At 50.8% G+C, this 18,793-nt stretch overlaps 6 protein-coding genes across 6 annotated transcripts; 4 read left to right on the top strand and 2 right to left on the bottom strand.

Moving 5' to 3' along the window:
- Positions 1-111: 111 nt before the first annotated feature.
- On the top strand, positions 112-3,375 carry PSV08DRAFT_404183 (uncharacterized protein; the record flags this gene model as incomplete). The annotated part of the gene is made up of 2 exons (XM_066093672.1): positions 112-922; positions 983-3,375. 2 exons carry the CDS (start codon positions 112-114, stop codon positions 2,881-2,883), a joined length of 2,712 nt encoding a protein of 903 aa, XP_065948587.1. The 3' UTR covers positions 2,884-3,375.
- A 350-nt stretch (positions 3,376-3,725) lies between these two features.
- On the bottom strand, positions 3,726-5,424 carry PSV08DRAFT_379307 (prion-inhibition and propagation-domain-containing protein). The gene has a single exon (XM_014224462.2). The coding sequence runs from the start codon at positions 5,388-5,390 to the stop codon at positions 3,741-3,743; it is 1,650 nt and encodes a 549-aa protein (XP_014079937.1). The 5' UTR covers positions 5,391-5,424; the 3' UTR covers positions 3,726-3,740.
- Positions 5,425-8,207: 2,783 nt separating this feature from the next.
- On the bottom strand, positions 8,208-9,640 carry PSV08DRAFT_404181 (uncharacterized protein; the record flags this gene model as incomplete). Its single annotated transcript, XM_014224464.1, has 5 exons — positions 8,208-8,733; positions 8,783-9,038; positions 9,090-9,197; positions 9,294-9,380; positions 9,427-9,640. 5 exons carry the CDS (start codon positions 9,638-9,640, stop codon positions 8,208-8,210), a joined length of 1,191 nt encoding a protein of 396 aa, XP_014079939.1.
- Positions 9,641-10,673: 1,033 nt separating this feature from the next.
- PSV08DRAFT_379302 (Alpha/Beta hydrolase protein) lies at positions 10,674-12,557 on the top strand (the record flags this gene model as incomplete). Its single annotated transcript, XM_014224465.2, has 6 exons — positions 10,674-10,965; positions 11,014-11,018; positions 11,067-11,263; positions 11,314-11,398; positions 11,445-12,379; positions 12,433-12,557. The coding sequence occupies exons 1-6, from the start codon at positions 10,717-10,719 to the stop codon at positions 12,555-12,557; spliced, it is 1,596 nt and encodes a 531-aa protein (XP_014079940.1). The 5' UTR covers positions 10,674-10,716.
- A 787-nt stretch (positions 12,558-13,344) lies between these two features.
- On the top strand, positions 13,345-14,369 carry PSV08DRAFT_404180 (Alpha/Beta hydrolase protein; the record flags this gene model as incomplete). The annotated part of the gene is made up of 2 exons (XM_014224466.1): positions 13,345-13,526; positions 13,601-14,369. The coding sequence occupies 2 exons, from the start codon at positions 13,345-13,347 to the stop codon at positions 14,367-14,369; spliced, it is 951 nt and encodes a 316-aa protein (XP_014079941.1).
- A 1,299-nt stretch (positions 14,370-15,668) lies between these two features.
- PSV08DRAFT_404179 (uncharacterized protein) lies at positions 15,669-16,973 on the top strand (the record flags this gene model as incomplete). The annotated part of the gene is made up of 2 exons (XM_014224467.1): positions 15,669-16,176; positions 16,235-16,973. The coding sequence occupies 2 exons, from the start codon at positions 15,669-15,671 to the stop codon at positions 16,633-16,635; spliced, it is 909 nt and encodes a 302-aa protein (XP_014079942.1). The 3' UTR covers positions 16,636-16,973.
- Between the last annotated feature and the right edge of the window lie 1,820 nt (positions 16,974-18,793).

Here is an 18,793-nt window from a genome sequence, read left to right as displayed (position 1 = left end):
CAACGGCGGCACGAGAGAGCGCGGGCGATTAATCTAATAGCTTGTCAGGCTGTTGTGCCTCTGTGCTGTCCAGCCTGATGCGACCAAGGACCGAAGCTCCTCCATCACACCATGCGACTGCTCGAGATACAACAAGATGGCACAATTGCGCTCACAGAGGACCTTGTGGGCACCGATAACGTGCCCAGCTACGCTATACTCTCGCACACCTGGCTGTCTGGTCAGGAGGTCACCTTCGACGAGTTTACCAGAGGCCTTGGACGTGACAAGGCTGGCTTCGACAAGATCCGCTTCTGCGCACAGCAGGTTCAGCAGGATGGCCTGCGGTACTTCTGGGTGGATACATGTTGCATCAACAAGGCAGATAATGTCGAGCTTCAGCATGCGATTAACTCCATGTTTCGTTGGTACCAGGGAGCTGCTCGATGCTATGTTCTTCTAACAGATGTACTTAGCGCTGAGCCAGCGACTGAGCATGTGCCCAGCATACCTGTATGGGAAGAAGAGTTTAGGCGAAGCCGCTGGTTTACTCGAGGTTGGACGCTCCAAGAGCTGCTTGCCCCGCGCGTTGTAAGCTTCTACTCTAGAGACTGGACGCATCTAGGCGAACGAGACAGCCTAAAACAACTCATCCACGAGATCACAAACATTCCCTGCCCGGCCCTTACAGGAGCCCCATTAAATACCTTCAGCGTAGAGGAGCGCCTGTCTTGGTCCAACCAGCGTCAGACTATGCGTGAAGAAGACAAGGCGTACTCGTTGCTGGGTATCTTTGGCGTCTTCACGTTCCTCAACTATGGCGAAGGTGAGACCAATGCTTTCAAAAGGTTACGAAAAGCGATCGCAGAAGACTCACAGGAATCGCCCCAGCCACAGGCGTCAGCGGGGAGCCTTGGAGGGAGTATCGCAGCCTATGCACCTCGTAAGTACAACGGCAGTCGGATAAGTAGCTTGTTGCGTATCTAATCTGTTTACGCTGCAGCTGTCCAAAAACCCTCCTACTACATACCATTTCCCAAGAACCAATACTTCGTCGGAAGGAGAGAAGAGCTCGAGATCCTCAAGCAAACGCTGCTCGAGGACACAGGATGCCAAAAGATGTCGATTGTGGGACTCGGTGGGGCTGGGAAGACTCAGCTAGCCTTGTCGTTCGCATACACAATTAAAAAGACCATGCCAGCCGTATCGATTTTCTGGATGCCTGCACTCAGTATGGAGAGCTACGAGCAAGCCTGCGTGGCCGTTGCCGCTGCTTTGCACATCAGCCAAGCGGAGACGAATAAAGACAACATAAAAGAGCTAGTGAAAGAGCATCTAAGTACAGATCAGGCAGGACCCTGGCTACTTGTGCTCGACAATGTAGATGATCACGACATCTTATATGGCACCGAGCATGCTGCGGGTATCATCGACTACCTGCCGGAGAACGAGAAGGGCATGACCGTGTTCACTACACGAGTGCAAGAGCTAGCCGTGTCTTTGACGCGAGGCGACGTTCTGGAACTGGGGTCTATGAGCAAACCAGATGCCATGAACTTCTTGGAGAAGTCTTTAATCAGAAAGAACCCCACTGAGGAATGCGAAGAGCTATTGAATGAGTTGACGTGCCTTCCTTTGGCAATCTCCCAGGCTTCCGCGTACCTGAACATGAACAGAACAACTATTACAAAGTATCTGCGGCTACTGAGACACACAGAGCAAGACACCATCAATCTGATGAGAAAAGAATTCCGGGACCAAACACGCTACAAGGGCTCGGCAAACGCAGTGGCCTCGACGTGGGTAGTATCGTTCAGTCAGCTCCGAGAGCGCGATATAGTGGCAGCAGATCTGCTGGCATTCATGTCGTGCATCGAGTGGAAGGCAATACCTCAGTCGCTGTTGCCGAAAGTACAGTCGCAAGAGCGATTAGAGGAGGCTATTGGCACGCTCTGCGGTTACTCGTTTGTATCGAGGCGGCAAGGCGATAACACTCGTGAGGTTGATGGAGAAGAAGAATGGTACGACTTACATCGACTTGTTCATCTGGCTACCAAAGTTTGGGTAGACAAGTGTAGTAGTGCTGCAAGTGTGGGCCAACAAGCTATGGCACGTGTTGTTGAGGTCTTCCCGAGCGATGAATATGCCAATCGGGCTGTATGGAGAGCATATATGCCTCATGCACTACGACTGCTGGATACAAAAACAACTGTTGATGCTCAAACCAGAGCTGACTTAAGTTATGTCGTGGCACAATGCCTACTCTTCGACGGTAGAGTTCCAGAAGCAACGAGGTGGGCGGAGGAGTGCTGCCGGTGCAGAGACGTGCTAGACGAAGATGATGCAGACCGACTGGTAGCCCAGCATCAGCTTGCTATTTCCTACAAGGCTAATGGACAGATTGAGGACTCTATCAGACTACTAGAGCATATAGTCAGAGTGGAAGACACTACACTCGAAGAGACTCACCCTGATCGGCTAGCGTCGCAGCATCAGCTTGCTATTTCCTATGAGTCCAATGGACAGATTGAGGACTCTATTAGACTACTAGAGCATGTAGTCAAGATAAAAGACACTACACTCGAAGAGACTCACCCTCATCGGCTAGCGTCGCAGCATGCGCTTGCTAGTTCCTACAAGGCCAATGGACAGATTAAGGACTCTATCAGACTACTAGAGCATGTAGTTAAGATAAGAGACACTATACTCGAAGAGACTCACCCTCATCGGCTAGCGTCGCAGCATCAGCTTGCTGTTTCCTACGAGGCTAATGGACAGATTAAGGACTCTATAAGGCTACTCGAGCATGTGGTTAAGGTACAAGCCACTACACTCGCAGAGACTCACCCTGATCGGATAAGTGCAGAGAAGTGGTTACACTATTTGACTTCTGATCAAGAATGAATTCCATTCTTTCTCCAACATCCTTGTCTCGAATAGTTTTTGGCAGTGTATCTTGACGAAACGCTTCAACATCCCCTCGGACGACTAGGCACATCAAAAAACTACATCTCAAGGATGGGGTTCTAGGAAAACGCACATAAGCATACTGATAATTGCGGCTGAGCAAAAGATCCATACATATCGTTGAACGCATCTCCAAAAACAAGTCTCAAGAGCTGCAGAAGTAACTCTATCCAATTTCGTAACGGGACCTAAGGAACTTACCTTGCCATCTCTACAAGGATTTTCTAGCAGGGACATGTGTGTCTGAACTATGTGGAGTTTGTAGTAGTAACATTCCTCGCAACCTAGATTTCTCTAGGAGTATCATGGTTGGAGCTATTATCTGATGTTGCAATTTTACAAAGACACACACATGTATATATTTCCTATGGCCCATTTGAGCTTTGTACACCGTTGGGTCAAAGAAGTAATATTATTTAAAGAAATTTTCCATGGTTCTGCGCGATGACATGTTCTGACAACTACTACTAACTACTATCGACGGCGGAAGAGAAGGGAAGGTTAAACCTTTTGCCCCTTGTACACAACCACCATTGCACGAAACCCCCCAAAAAAACCCAGTTATGAATGTATCATTGTGATGGTATTTCAAAAGGAAAAGAAAAAGGTCTCTGGCATTTATGTATTAGACTACTAACCGAAAGAGAAGAGAGGGAAAAAAAAAAGAGAAGAAGCCAATTTTCCAACCAAAGTAAAATAAATAAATACTAAACATGGTATCTAGCGAGAGAAGGAAAAAAAACACCATTATAATCGTAATCATAATCATAGACTAGAGTCGACAACGCCAGCTTCTACTGTCCAGGCACATGGGCCGCATTCCTAATATCCTTGGTGTCGATCCTACCGACAGCAGGATACATGTCATGTCTATCGATATAACTCTGGGCCGTGTTAACATTGTGCAGGTCGGGATTCCCAGCGCCGTCGCTCTGCGCAGTTTGAACGTGCACAAGCATATTCTTGTCAAACTCGGCGCCGCCGCCGCCGTTTACAACGGCTCCCCCGTCTTTGACGGGAAACACCTTGGCTTCGCCGCCGTCTTCAGCAATGGGCGGGATACCGTTGTGCTGGGGCTCGAGCGAGAGGGTGTGCATGCGGGAGTCCAGGTTGTCGGTGGGGAGTTGGGGGGACTGGGGGATTGCGCCGACGGATTTGGAGCGGACGGCTTGTAAGGGGCTCATGGCGTCGGAGATGGGGTCTTGGGTTTCGACTGCGGAGAGGGAGCGCTGGGGGTCTACGGTGGGAACGCTGTTTGAGCGCTGTTTTTCCAGTGTGGGTTGTTGCGGGGTTTGCTTGGTGCTCTTGTTCCAGGACTTGAATTTGAAGGCTGAGAGCCAGCTCGGGCGCTTTTCTTTGCCTGCATTCGGGTTGATGGCGCGCTCGGCAGCGAGCTGGATGTGGGATTTTGCTTCAGGTTTGCGAGTGCCGGGTAGGAGTACTTTGGGAGCCGCTGACACGGGGGCTGGAGCGGGCCGTGTTTCCTGGTCTGATTTGCGGCGGACTGATTTTTCGGTGGTGGGTTCTGCAATGCCGAGCCCTGCGCGGTGTTGGGCGAGACTGGTTTCTTTGAGCTCTTGGCTTATGTACTGCAGTGCCTTGTCGATGACTTCAATGTACTCGGGATAGTCGACTTCACAGGCTTCACGAATCAGGCGGAGCTTCTCCCAGTCCTGTCTTACTGTCGGGCCGGTTAGATCAGGGTGCCAGCCCATGCTTTTGAGGTCAGAGCGAATTCCACGATCGACCTGCTCTTTTACGCCCATGAGATCAATCAGAGCATCAACCTCTGTGCGCACTGTCTTGACATAATCGTTGAAGCGGGCAGTGTCCTTGACCTGCCAATGCGATGTCGTCATACTCAGATTCCGCTTGAGACTAGAGCGAGCACCAGTTTGGTTAAGGAGATCTTTTAGCAAGCCATACTTTTCACGGAAACCCTCGAGCCGATTGCTGTCTAGAGCGGGGTACTCGGCCTTGGAAAAAGTCTTTGGGCTTTTCAGGCCGTACATGCTCATCAGCTCGTCTCGTGACATGTTGCTTGGTCGGCCCGCGATCTCGTGAAGCGCCCTTCGAATCTTGGCGTTAATGACCTCCTCATCGAGCCTGGGATCGCGCACACCAAAGTTGACGGGCAGAGTTGGGTCTGGATTTGTGATTCCAGGATGGCTTGGGATCATGTGTCGGGCAATTGTGGCAGGCGGCGCAGAGATGCCTACGGCGTCTCCAAAAATGAGCAGTCTGCCCTGCTGGATGCCGAGCTTGGCAAGCGCCACTTTTTGCGCATGGTCGTGGTCTTTTGTCGGGTGGATGCGATTGAAAGCCTCGACACAGGTGCTGAATTGCGAGGCCAGAGAGAAGACGTCGGTCAGCATCTGGGCCTTTGTCTTGGTCCCGGGCGGTTCTGTCGATTCGACATAGTCTGTTGTGGGCTTGGTGGACATGGTCGTTGTGGGTGGGCTGTGGGTGGCTTCGAGAGGAATGAAATGAAATGACAGTGGCAGAGGAGGAGAAAAACGATCGGATTAAAGGGGTCTTGAACGAGGGCCTAGACGCTAGGTGGCTACGTCAAGGAGCAGCAGCGGGAAGAGACATGCACCCATCCATGGTAATACATGGCAAGATGCAAATCAAACCAAATATTCACTGCATGTGCGCATGACGTGTGAGCATTTGTCCAGCGTCGAGGTGTGGCGCAGCGGCATGCACAAGGGCGCGGGGCTTGCTGGATCGGCAGGCCGTTTATCCTGACTTGGCTTTGCTTGCCCGCCCGCCATTCGCGCCCTTGGCCTACGCCCACAGCATTCAAGCATCGGCATCCTCAATGCCAGGTCTCTTGCTGCATTATGTCTGTGGCTGTGCTATAATTTATGCCTAGAACCACCTCTCAGAAAAAAACCCCTCACATTGGCAGAGTCCATGTCGCGCAAAGCGCGCAGAGAAATTTTCTTGGTAAACTTTGCAGCCATGGCGACAATGTCTGCTGCTAGCCTGTTTGGACCATATGCACATACCTAGCACCTTGTCGTCTCAACACGGGGCAAAACGTAAACTAATTACAGGCTCAGGCTGAATGTCGGCCAACCCCCTGCCCTATGCACTTTGCCTGCTTCGTGGGCGGGTCTCTTGGCGACCATGGCATGTGGCTCCTACAGCTACGATGCTGCTCATCACGTTGGTTGAATGGTAAGAGTAGGCAATTTCCTCATTCATATCATCCATATCGTGAACAAAATAGGCAGTCGTCTTTTTCCATTATAAATCCACCGTCTTCAATAACATCATGAATGAAACAGGCGACTCTAACTGCCCGGCTGGCGGTGCTAAAGGGAAGTGTTACTTAAGCTCGATTTACTCTATTGATCCGTTATTCAAGGCAAGTTTTCCTTTAGCACCGCCAGAAATGCTGTTAGAGTTACCAATTTTGTATGTATGCTCTCGAGGATTGTGGTAGAAAATGAGGAGAGCTAATTTTTTTTAACTCGCTTTCCAGCTAGTCAAGCATCGGTGATTCTTTTGCTCATTACATGACCAGGCGCTATCTGAATACAGGGATTCCCAACATCTTTGCACGGTCAATCAGCCCACAGCTTCTCAGATCGCATTTTGCCGTGCACGAAACCCCCTTCAGAACCGCTCCTGATGTGCAGCAGAGCAGCAACAACACCCACATACCCTATTCAACCGCCATACACTACAAACCGTTAGCCTCTTACCCACCCTACCAATACTCACCCAATCTACTTACAAGCCTCGGTCTTCCCTAATTCACTCACCGTCAGCACCCTCCCTTCACCCCACCACCATCTCACAATACTCACAATGATACAACTCTATTCCCCCCGCAACCACCCTATTAGCCCATCATCTCATACATATCTTTCCCTCTTCCATCCCATCCCCACTTACAATTTCGAAACACGCGCAATTAGAAGAACAGCAATTCTTATCTTCAGAGCATGGCAGTCTGTCCTGTTGTCCCCACAAAAAAAAACACAATTTTATCAGCGGAGAATTGGGAGATGAAGAGAGGGGGGGGTAATTGTTGCACAAAGAGAACAGTGTCCAAGGAAAAACGTACGGGAATGCATGACCAGTATTTGGGACCCCAAGGGAGGCGGAGGTTAGGCAGGTAAAAGTCGGCCGTGGACTGTCCGAAGGGGCCCTTTTGGGGGGGTAAGGCGTGGGTGAGGGCGGTGAGAGTGGCTAGAATGAGGATGGGCGTGAGGAAGTACATGTTTTTGGTGGTGATGCAAAAGACTGGGGAATTGAGGGTGGAGAGGGTGTAGAAATGGGGTTCAGAAGGAGGAAAGAGAAAAAGTCGTTTCTGCGAGAAACAGGAAGGTCGTTGGGGGAGGGACATGGGCATAAATGTGTGTTAAGAGTAATCGCCATGCGTAACCAGGACCCCTTCAACGGGGTCGTTCTTTTTTTTCGGCCAAGAGAAGTACCCGACTAAGAAATGTCTTTTACTCCCATATGCTTACGTACTTTCTTTGTCAACACGTCTCACGTAGGATTACCCAGGGCTGAAAGAATCCAAGTGAGACTGCCATCCAATTCATACATCCTAGAATTTTTAGACATGTACGTAGGTAAAAAAAAAGCTTCCGGTTCCCTAGCTCGCACGTACACTGCTTGCTCGACAAGCATCTCTCCTCCAAAGCGTCAAGATCAGTAGCTCTCCAGGCCAGTACCAGAATATCTCGGTAGTAGATGACAGCAAAGCTACGTACAACTGCCGGACATTCCTGATTCCACCCCTCGTATCCCCTGCGGTTCCAGCACTGGGATCCGCTTTCGGACGCTCTTGGCGTGTGTGACTTTGCATCACAAGGTTCGATGCAATTGCGCAATCCACCAATCGATACCCTACTCTTGTAACGTTGATATCGCCATTGGTGCGCCGATTAAGGTTACGTATGTATGGGTGTGGCGCGGGTTTCGCGGGAAGCGCCGTACCGTACATGTCGGATGGGGCGGATCCCTGTAGACATGGACGCTACGTATGTACGTTACATCAGACTTAGCACTTGGCTTCCCGCAATGAGGTGGGATGCGCGTTGAGTAGTGTATGGGATATGTCAGTTCTTCCTGTTGGAAGTTGACTTGTATTATTTGGGTATATGTGGAGCTGGCACTGTTGGATATCTTGGATGCTCCGTCCCGTATTAAGCATCTGGAAAATGCGTATTGGTTTTGCGGTATCATTAGACGTAATACATTCGTTATGAAGGAAGTAGGCGGCGGGACATTTCGAATTAGACATGGTAATAGGGGCTTTTCCCTTCAGGCTTGTCCTCGCAAACGCTCCGTGCAGTGTTTGTGTCGCATATCGTCGTCTCCGTTTTTGAATTTTGTAGTTTGTTGCGCTCGATGCTGAACTCGTTTGTAACAACAATGTCACTATTCTGGCGGTTCAATGCACCAGGCCTACTTGGGGGAAGTACGTCATCGTCGATGATGTTACATTCACTGTCGCGTTGTGATTCGTTTCTCGGATGGGACACAGTGCTCCTGTGGCCTGTTCCGGGATGGTGGTTACTTTGCCAGATCATTGGGTATGAGAGACGCTTCGTGCTGGCTTTGGAAGCTCCGTACGAGCCGAATAAGGGTCCGAATAAGCGCACGAATGGGGCGCGGAGCATTGGAAGACAAGCGCAAATGATGCCGGCGTTTGCTTCAATGACGGACCATATTGTCGCGGGAATGGGGCCCCAGGTTGGATCTGGGTTGCTTGCGGATGCTGCAATGGTCGTAGCGCGATAGATGGATGCAAATGTTACACTTTGTAATGTCAGCAACTCGTCTTAGGCAGATATTCTCCAACACATACAATCCACCAGTGCCAAACACCAGTGCTACACCCAGTTTCTCAGTTGCGCCCATGGAGAGTTTTAGAATCTGTCGGAATGGCATGGCAAGAAGTACAAAGTCGGTGGTGATTTGGACGGTCGCATAGGAGATCCACCAGGGTTGATTGTGAAAACACTTGGCTCCCTCTATGCTATGATCCCAGAAAGCGGCAATCGGTGTACACTGGAAGATTGTAGCCAGGGTAAAGGCAATACCTGTAGTGACTATCCATACATCTAGGGCTATTTTAGCACGTGGGCTTATGTTATAGCGGTACAGATGCTTACTCATGACATGACATGCGATGCGGAAAGACTTTGTAATGATGGCGAAGATGCGATAGTACAGGCATACAACTGACATCTTATTGAACAGGAGAACCACTTTGTAAACAACTATGACAGTTAGCAAAGATGCCAGGATTATAGCAACGTCTTGCCTAGGTTGCATTCCTATGACAGAAACGGAGAGGTGCTGATGGGTCTACTTACTGTTTGCCCCATAGAACCATTTGCGAGCCGTCATCCGAGATTCCGCAGGTAGTGTCTTCCAAGGCCTCCCATAGCCATACACAACAGCTGAAGAAGATTAGCAGTTAATCTCCATACAGACCGATGAGCCTACCTTGACACTCAGTCAGTGTCAATAGGATCGAAGAAAACAAGGCTGCGATAATCAAATAGTCGTCCATTCCTAAGCCGCTTTTCTTGATGAATCGCTGAAAAATGCGTGCGCCGACGAAGAAACCAGCCAGTACGACAGCCAGCACGCTGGTGAGCCAGAGACCCCATCCGCGCTCAACTGGGCCTTGGGAGCCCAGGCCGACGTTGGGAGCCATGCGGGGTGAAGATGTATACAAAGTGTTAGGAATTGTTTACAGGAACCAAAGTCCCACGGATAGCGGAACCTGGCGGCATAACTAGCTCTGCTGGAGCAAGGTTGCATCCCAAGGAGCCCATGAATTGGCAGTACACAGGTACATACGCTATATGCAGGGTAAAGAACGTGAGCCGTGTGCCAGAGATACGAACCGACTCGCCTTGTGGGGGTCAGGTCAGGTCGACCACGAGGGCAAATGTTCCACTGCTAACGTGCCCTACGATTGGATCTGGAATTCCCGGTTTTCGGGACGGCCAAAAATGGGCTCTGCAACTGTCCGGGCGCAGTCAAGATTTTCCTTGCTAGGGTGAACACATTGTCCCTTGTACTGCGTGGAAAAGGTGATGATCAGCACGGTGACATTCACAGAAGAGGTATGGGCTATCTAACAGGGTGTCTTGGGTCAGATGGAGATCGGCGATGCGTACTTGTTCCGCTGATGATGCAAGAAGACTGGCATTACCAAATGCATTGCTCGCATCCATTACGCTGGAGCATGGTGCGAACATTTTGCAAGGAGACGGACACGAGAATCCCCTGCGGAAAGGATGCGCATAATTAGCGACTGGAAACTTGTTACAAGGCGATTAAGGCAGGTCATAAAAATGACCAGGTTCCATGCGACTGGGAAGGACGACAGGGTGTTTTCGGGACTAGCGCCCCCACGCGAAATGGTCAATGGATGCAACCGAGATGAACCTTCACCCGCCGTCGCCATGTCAAAAACGACGTCGATGCTTTGCCGTGCCGGAGCCCTACCGTGCACCCATTGTTCATCATCTGGCGGGCTGAGTAATTCTCGTCCTACTTCGGTTGGCATCCGTGTCTACTCCCCACATCATTCGTCCGGCGTATAATGGATGCCGTTGACGGCGACCAAGCGACATGGGCTACCAGCCAGCCAGCCCGCTCCCGTAGCCCAGCGGCGAACCATCGTGTGGGATTTGTTCCGTTATAAGCCCGCCGCCCACCCTTTATCGCCAGTCCAGCCACTCAAATCTTTACTGGGGCTACCGTGGTTTCGCGTTGACAGAGATGCAGCACATACTCCTTACCGCTGCAGCTATAGCCTCATTTTTTGGCTCGGCTATTTCAACGCCAACAAACAGGTCACGTGTTGAGACGTCAAGTGGCATTGTAGTCGGTCATCCAGCTTCTAACAAGACTCACGTGACTGAGTTTCTAGGAATCCGCTATGCTGAGGCGCCTGTAGGCGAGCTGCGGTTTGCAGCGCCCAAGAAATATCAAGCGCCGCCAGGGTCCGTGTTCGAGGCGGCCGAGTGGGTGGGTACTGTCCATGATACATTTCTAGAAGCATGCTAACAGATGTAGTCAGCGTATGTTTCCACGGTACCACGCGTGAAACGCATCTAACAACATTGTAGTGATTGTCCCGCTGTAAAGCCGCCCGTGTCTTCGTTTCCAAACTTTACACAGCCATCTGGCTTACGTGTATGGAAGAACTTTGCTGCACAGAACAACAACTCTGTGTCCGAAGATTGCCTGAAGCTTAACGTTTGGACGTCGAATGCCGGTAAAACTGACGCAAAAAAGCCGGTGCTTGTATTCCTCCATGGCGGACGTATGTTGCTACCTTGTGCACAGTCAAAAACTTGCATTAACACTGCTTAGGTTTTCAGATTCCTGGCCCCCACAGTCCCTTCTATAACGGCCAGTACCTTGCCGATGCCGAAGACGTTGTGGTAGTGACATTCAAGTAAGACCAATCGACTCTATACGCATGCATGTACTGACCAAATCAGCTATCGTCTGGGTATCTTTGGCTTTGCTGGTGCTCCTGGTATCGAGAAGAATGCTGCCCTTCGCGACCACCGTGCCGCTGTAGAATGGGTGCGTGACAACATCAAAGGCTTTGGAGGCGATCCCTCGCGTATTGTTATTTTCGGACAAAGTGCCGGTGGTGCTGCGGTCGATTACTGGGCGTACGCCTGGAAGAACGACCCCATTGTTTCCGGTCTTATCCCCATGTCTGGAACCTCACTCAGCTTCATCCCAAACACGGCCGAGTACTCGCAGTCCATCTGGTATAATGTTTCCCGCACGATTGGCTGTGGTGGTGCTGGCGACGACTCTACTTCAGTCGTAGCTTGCGTCCGTTCAGCAAATATGTCGGCTATTCTCGCAGCTGCAGCAAAAGTGCCTGGCCTCCCCAGTGTCGGCTTGACGCAGGCGACTTTTCACCCAACTGTTGATAACCAAACAGTCTTTGCGGATTACCAGCAACTCTCTGAAGCCGGTTCTTTTGCGAAGATTCCGCTCCTACTCGGCAACACCGACCACGAAGACGGATGGTACCGCATTTCTGGATGGGCAGCCAAAATAAACTTTACCAATGCCCAGTGGGACTTATTCACTGAGCGTAGCTTCACTTGTCCGACTTCTCTTTCAGCCGCATACCGTGCTCAGTACAACGTCCCTACATGGCGATACAGATACCACGGTGACTGGGACAATCTCCGTCTTTACAACGGCAGCGCAGGTCTCGGACCTCGAGGCAGCGCAGCCTACCACGGATCCGATCTTGGACTCGTCTTTGGCACTGCTCAAGACATCTCTGGTCTTCCCAACAGCCCTACTGAAAACAAGTACACGGACTATGTCCAGGGCGCATGGGCGGCGTTTGCTCGAGACTCAAAGCGTGGATTGACAAAGTATGGCTGGCCGAAATACAAGCCAGGTGAGTTTTATTTGACTGCTCAAAAAAAACGAGATGTATACTAACATCCACAGGTACCGCGTCGCTGGTAGAACTGGCCTATAACAACAGTGTCAAGCCCAACTTTGTCAGTCCGTCGATTTACGATGCAGCGTGTCCTGCGAAGAACGACCCACTGCCTGGCCGAGGGGCATTTTAAGTATCTCTTTTAATCTCTGATATACCAATCAAATTGCATTAGTGAACGCCTGGCATCTTCTCATCACACCCAATCCTCTCATGTCGTCTTTCCACCACAACTTGCACTTTCCCTCCCAATCACACCATGCGAAATTGATGCATTGTCAAAAGAACCAATATCGAAACCCCGTTCCATACTGAGATGGTTACACAGCAGTAAGCACTACCTTGCGTAAGTGGCTTGCGCACTAACGAGACCACACGTGGTGGCGTCCGTTTTTACCCCAGTTCCTCGGGGAAGGGGGGAGGGGGGGTGACCCCTTGCATCCCGTTTCCCTAATATAGCCACTTAAACCACCCTTTCCTCAGCAACGACGCATCACCACGCAGTTGTCAAATCTCTATTCAGCAGAACAAATAACCAAGCATTTTCCTTTTGAGAATTACAAAGTTTCAAAGAACTTGGCAGTTTGTTTTCAATCTGGACAAATGGGAAGCCCAAAAAAAAGTTTCAAGGGTTGGAAAAAAAGTAAATATATTACTATGCACAAGGCAACCCGCCGGGAACTAGAATCCTTTTTTTGTTTCCCCGCACCCGCACACGTTGGACTGCTAGTCCGTTGTGGGCGAATACTGCATGCGCCTCATCGAAGGAATGAGATCCTGACGCGGGGGGGTTGGGAAGCGCAGGTACAAAAAGGCTTCGAGAGGCCCCCCCGCGCGTGGGTTGGCAAGGTGCGGTAAGTGCCCGCGTTACAAGTTACAAAAATTTGCCACGAAGAGAGACGCATAGATACGATTTGAAAATGATGATGAATTTAAGTAGCGCATGGCAATTCAATGCCATTGCGACATCATGGCCTGCAAACGTACTCCCGAATGTAGCTTTCTGGACCGCAAGCAATGGATCGTGGGAATACCAGATTCAGGTTTCCTGGCCACTGAATTGGACTAGTAGTCGCGAGGAAGCGTCGGTGGTGGAAACACTGTACGTTATGCTACAATCCACCCCCTCTTTCCTGCCAATTCGTTCAACAAAACTCACGTGCAATGGCTACATAGGTACATCTTGGACGGCAACGCGCTCGGTCTCACCGCCACCGAGTCTCTGCGTCGACGCCGGCCTGTCGAGTTCAACATGCCGGATTGCATCGTGGTTAGCATCGGGTATCCCGAGACGCTCCCGGACTCGCCGTATAGCAGCCAGCGCAGCTACGATTTCCAACCTCCCGTGTGCGAGGGGTGTCCCGCGCCAGCAGTCCCAGGCGTGCCTTCGAATGCAGATGGCTTTATCGAGTTCATCGATACAGCGCTGCGACCTTGGATCCAAGGAAGTGCATTCCCGAAAGCGGAATTTGATCGCGATGCATTATATGGACATTCGTTTGGGGGGCTGTTTGTCCTGTATGCACTTACTGTTCGACCGGATTTGTTTGATACGTTTTTGAGTGCGTCGCCAGCGCTAACCTTTAATGATGGGTATGTGTTTAATTATACCGAGTTTCTGGCGCCGCTTGTGACGCCTGGTTCTGCGAATACGATGAACGGGACAAAGCCAGCGTTCCAGATTAGCTATGGGGCGCTGGAGCAGAATCCCGTGCAGAGACGAACGGAGACGGATGACGAGTTTGAATTTAGAAAGGGCATTCTTGTGGCGCAGCAGATGACGACTTTGTCGCGGAAATTGTACAGTGTGCTAGAAGGAAGTCCCGCATTGAGGGATGTCAGTCTTCGCGAGTACCCGTTTAGCGACCATGCTGCTGTTGGGGCGGCGGCACTGGCAGACGGGATTGATTATTTCTTGGACTGGTGTTCGGCAAAGTATTGTTAGGGGTCATGGGGGACTGGGGAGGAGGGGAAGTGCCGTGCGATCTAAATGTGGTTGAGGGTGCGATTGGCAGCGATATGCATGACTGGCCCACTTGTTTTTGGGACGGCGCTGGTGTGCTCATTAAAGACGGCATGTCAGGAGGTTTGGCGTGGGTTGGTGTGTAGCTTACATGCACCTCATCTGACTTGTCAACCTTGGTTGAATGCTGATCCCCACATGTGGTTCATACAGTACGGTGAGATGGGTGCTGGTATGGCGTGAATCTTGAAGACGTTATCGTTAGACACATGGTCAATCAGACGCAGATCAACAGATGCCACTCAGCACATGTGAATGAAAGCCCTGATAAGCTCACTTGGGCCAAGACTGCGGTACGGCTGATTGCTGGTGGAGAGGAGCATCCCGCATATCCGGCAAAGCGTCCGAGACCCTTTTGCTGTTCATCCACCGGTGTACCTTGTCGTGTCCTCGGTCCCCCTGTCAGGTGTACCATGACGTTTGCATGATGACAAGAGCACCATGGTAGCCTACAATGCTACCTTCTGACTCGCTGCGTGCTTTTGGGTGTGCAGATGGGCGTGTGTACTTGGGTGTACTGCCAGCTCAACTCCACGTTCCGCGTTAAGCGGTGACAACGTCGACGATTAGGATGAATGCAGTATCTTGTGCATCCAAACTCTGCCAAATGGGTACTTGGCCGGGCTAGTTGCCTGTTTGGAAGGGTGATGAGTACGTGCCTGACCGCCTGGGTCGACGTCGTGGGGTTGTCAGTACCGGGGCCATGTGAGACGGCGGCCAGTGTACGGGTAGGTAGTGAGTGGTGGAATGGATTGACGCCACCATGAGTGGTTTGAAGGCGACGACGGCGCACGTCTCTGGCACAGCAACGGAGAGATTCAGGGTGGGATAGGGCGTGGCAGAGGTGGACTCATTCCACCGCTCATTGCGCCCAAGGTGGATGAGACGATGCGGGCAGAGACCGGCGGGCGGCGCCATTGGGTGGCGCCGGTGGGGGCGTGGGACCCGCCGGGCGCAAGAGGCTCAACGGATGTTTGAGCAGCGCAGAAAAAGATTTCGCCTAGCACTTCCCGGCCCACTCTACGTCATCTTGAGGGAAGAGAAGATGAATCCCCCCAGGTACCATGAATCCATATCAAAACCACTCGGGCGCCTGCACCCAACCAACCCGCACGCCCATCTCCCCGCTGGACGGCCTCTTCCTGCTCGGCCATCAACCACAGCCATAGACATAGCCATCGACATCGATATTTACCCATACACACATCCACCACCGCCACCATGCAGCGCACACACACTACCGAGAGCATGCGAGTGCCATTCTCCAACATCTCCACCCTCAACATGAACAAGGCCCCGCGTCCAGGCATTGAACGCGCTCCCACATCCACCAACCTCACCCGTCCGATGCCCATCCAACGCCTCGAGGGCAAGGTCGTCATGATCACGGGCGGCGGCGGCAAAGTCGGTGTTGAATCTGCCGGCCGCCTGCTCATCGAAGGCTGCAACGTCGCCCTCATCGACATTGAACAAACAGCCCTCGAGGCCGCCGTGCCCGTCCTCAAAGCCGCCATCCCCACCGGCGTACCCATTGAATCACGTCTCCTTACCATTGTTGCCGATGCCACCAAGGAAGCCGACGTCGAAGCCTGCGCCAAGAAGGTCGTCCAGCGCTTCAACAAGCTCGATGCCGCCCTATTGAACTGCTGCCAGCGCGGTGCCTCAAAGAGCATTTTCGACGTTACCGAAGACGACTTTGATCGTATCATGACTATCAACGCAAAGTCTGGTATGTCTTTTTCATGTCCTTTGCAATCAAATTACCCAAAAGCTAACTCCCAATCAAGCTTTCCTTGGCGTCAAATACGCAGCAACGGCCATGCAAACCACATCCGGCAGCGGCTCCATCATCATCCGCTCCTCCATCGCCGGTCTACGCGGCTTCCCCAACCTCATCTCCTACAGCGCCTCCAAATTCGCTCTCCGCGGCATTGCCCTCACCGCCGCTGAGGAACTCGGTCCCCTCGGTATCCGCGTCAACACTATCCACACGAGCATTATTGAGACGCCGGGTTACAAAGATGGCTGGAGCAAGGAGAAGTTGGCGGAGCTGAAGGAGGAGACGGCGCTCGATCGCTTCAGTAGCCCCGACGATGTAGCGAGTGTAGTGGCTTTCTTGGTTAGTGAGGATAGCAAGTTTATGACGGGTGGACACTTGAAGATTGATGGTGGTTGTGTTGCTGTCTAAGAGATGGGATGTGTATGCGAGTGGGGGGGTTCTTTTTTTCAACGACATGACTGAGGTAGTGGGGACGCGATGAATGATTTTGCATGAATGGAGTTTGGGATTCGGCCCGCTGTGGCTTTTTTGGGTTTCTCTTCTATGCATTATGGTAGCATGGTTTTTTTGTATATATCAAACGTGCTAGGTTGGATTGGCGGTTGCTGTTGGGTCTTGGGTCACATGGGAAGAATGGATAGAGGTGATGCAAGTATAGAATGAATCTTGACTATATCTTGGTCAAGTAGCTGGATGAATATCTAGTTTAACCAATCACGACTTGTCTTTGTGGGTGCTTACCTGCTTCAACTTGTGCAATTATGAGCTAGATTGTAATCATTTGTACTAAAGTTCCATCAAGAAGAACATGCAATGCACATGTGTGTCTAGAGAAGATAGCCAAAAGGAGCTTGGATTACTGTACAATAAACGACCATTAGACTACCTCGATGGCGCATGCTGGTCCTGTAGCATTGTAAGCATCGCAACGACGCTCAGGGCAGTGGAAAGGACTAGAAGTTAGCATCTTTATTTCAAGTTGAAAAGATACGAAGAACCGAGGAAGAAGGGGAGGATGGAAAAAGCCTTTCTGAACAGCCACAGGTTCCATTTGCTCATATGCCAGTTGGGGTTGATGGTTGAGTTGAGGTTGTGGTAGCGGCGGGGTGGTCGCCGAAAGGGGATTGGCAGCCGCTACTGTAGTAGTGGTCGGATGTGTTTCCTATAGCAAGGGAATCATGTCAATGTGATGGGTCTTTTGAGGTGTGAGACAAGGAAAAAGGTTCGTACCGCAATATTCAGAGCTGCTACCGCAGTTTCGAAGCCACTGTTCTTGCACTTGTATTGGTTTTTGTCATATCCTAGGGGGAGGGGAATGTCAGTGAGCATTCTACAGCTTGTTTCACGATGTGAACTTAAACGTGCCGTCGAGCGAGGTTTCGGGACTTGTGCATGTGCCCAATGCTGACCGACATCCTGATGTTGCCTAGTAGCCAAAATCAGTAACTTTCTTTTTTTTTCCCTTTTACAGAGACCCGTACCATGACCTGTAGTTGTTTCCACAGTATCCCGAAGACAAACAACAATCCCGACACGTAGAACCTTTGCATACGAATTTGTTTGTTTTACTGTACTGAGACGAGAGCGATATAGTCTACTCATTTCTCCGCTGTTCTCCCAGCGCGGTGTTGAATCGATAGAGGTCAGCTAGGCAGATACAAGGCAAATGTCAGGTACATGGTCGCAATTACACAAGTGAAATTCCCCCAAGCCTGTGTCTGTAAGGAAGTATGTACCAACGAGTCAAGAATCGATAGTTTGTACAATCCTGAACATTCACTGTAAAACGATGTAGTATCATGGAGCCAGTCCTATTGCTAGTAGCCCCTAATGCAGTGCAGCTTTCCATAACGGGGTTATTATGGCGGCAAAAGACATGTACGGCAATGCATGCCAAAATCGGGCGAGAAAAGTACGCCGTGGAGGATGATGGCTTACTAACGGATTAAGGAGAGTTATCCTGGCAGGGCAATTTTTGTTTTGAGCCGGTTTTTTATAGGCTAGTTTTTACTTTTCGTACATGGGTGTTGATTAAGGTCTATTTAAAAAACCAGTGTCAATGAGATGGTATGCCATTTTTCTTTGCTCCTGTAGCTTATTGATCTCTGCCCTCACCTGTGTCGCCAAACAGGCAAGCAGACGCAAGGATTTCCGGTGGTGGGGGGACGAAAACAGGACTTAACAAACCGATATGGTAGGCAAAAAAAAATACGAGTTACATAAACTTACTGCTGACTACTTTTCTTGCACTGCGTTCAAGCCACGTTGGCATTAAAAAATACACAGAACTGCGTCCACGTATTTGTACATTTTATCCTCAAGCATCCATCAAACTACACGCTAAATCCTTAATCTTCAACTTTGCCCCCATGGATCCTAACCTTCCTGCGACAGAAGAATACGATGAGGACCAGGATCAAGTTTGACAAGATCTACTCAGTCGTCTACACTGGAACGTTTTCGGCCCCCCCCCATTTCGATACACGACTTTGTCACTCACGTCCACCCTTTTCTGAACGCCCACAAGCAAGGCATTTCCCAGTGCGAAGACGAGGTCGAGCGGAGT

This window comes from Bipolaris maydis (genome assembly GCF_028858645.1).
Source record: "Bipolaris maydis strain C4 unplaced genomic scaffold PSV08scaffold_12, whole genome shotgun sequence".
Classification (NCBI taxonomy): Eukaryota; Fungi; Ascomycota; class Dothideomycetes; order Pleosporales; family Pleosporaceae; genus Bipolaris; species Bipolaris maydis.
Note: the sequence above shows the minus strand (reverse complement) of the source record. Positions and strands in the feature narration are given on the sequence as shown.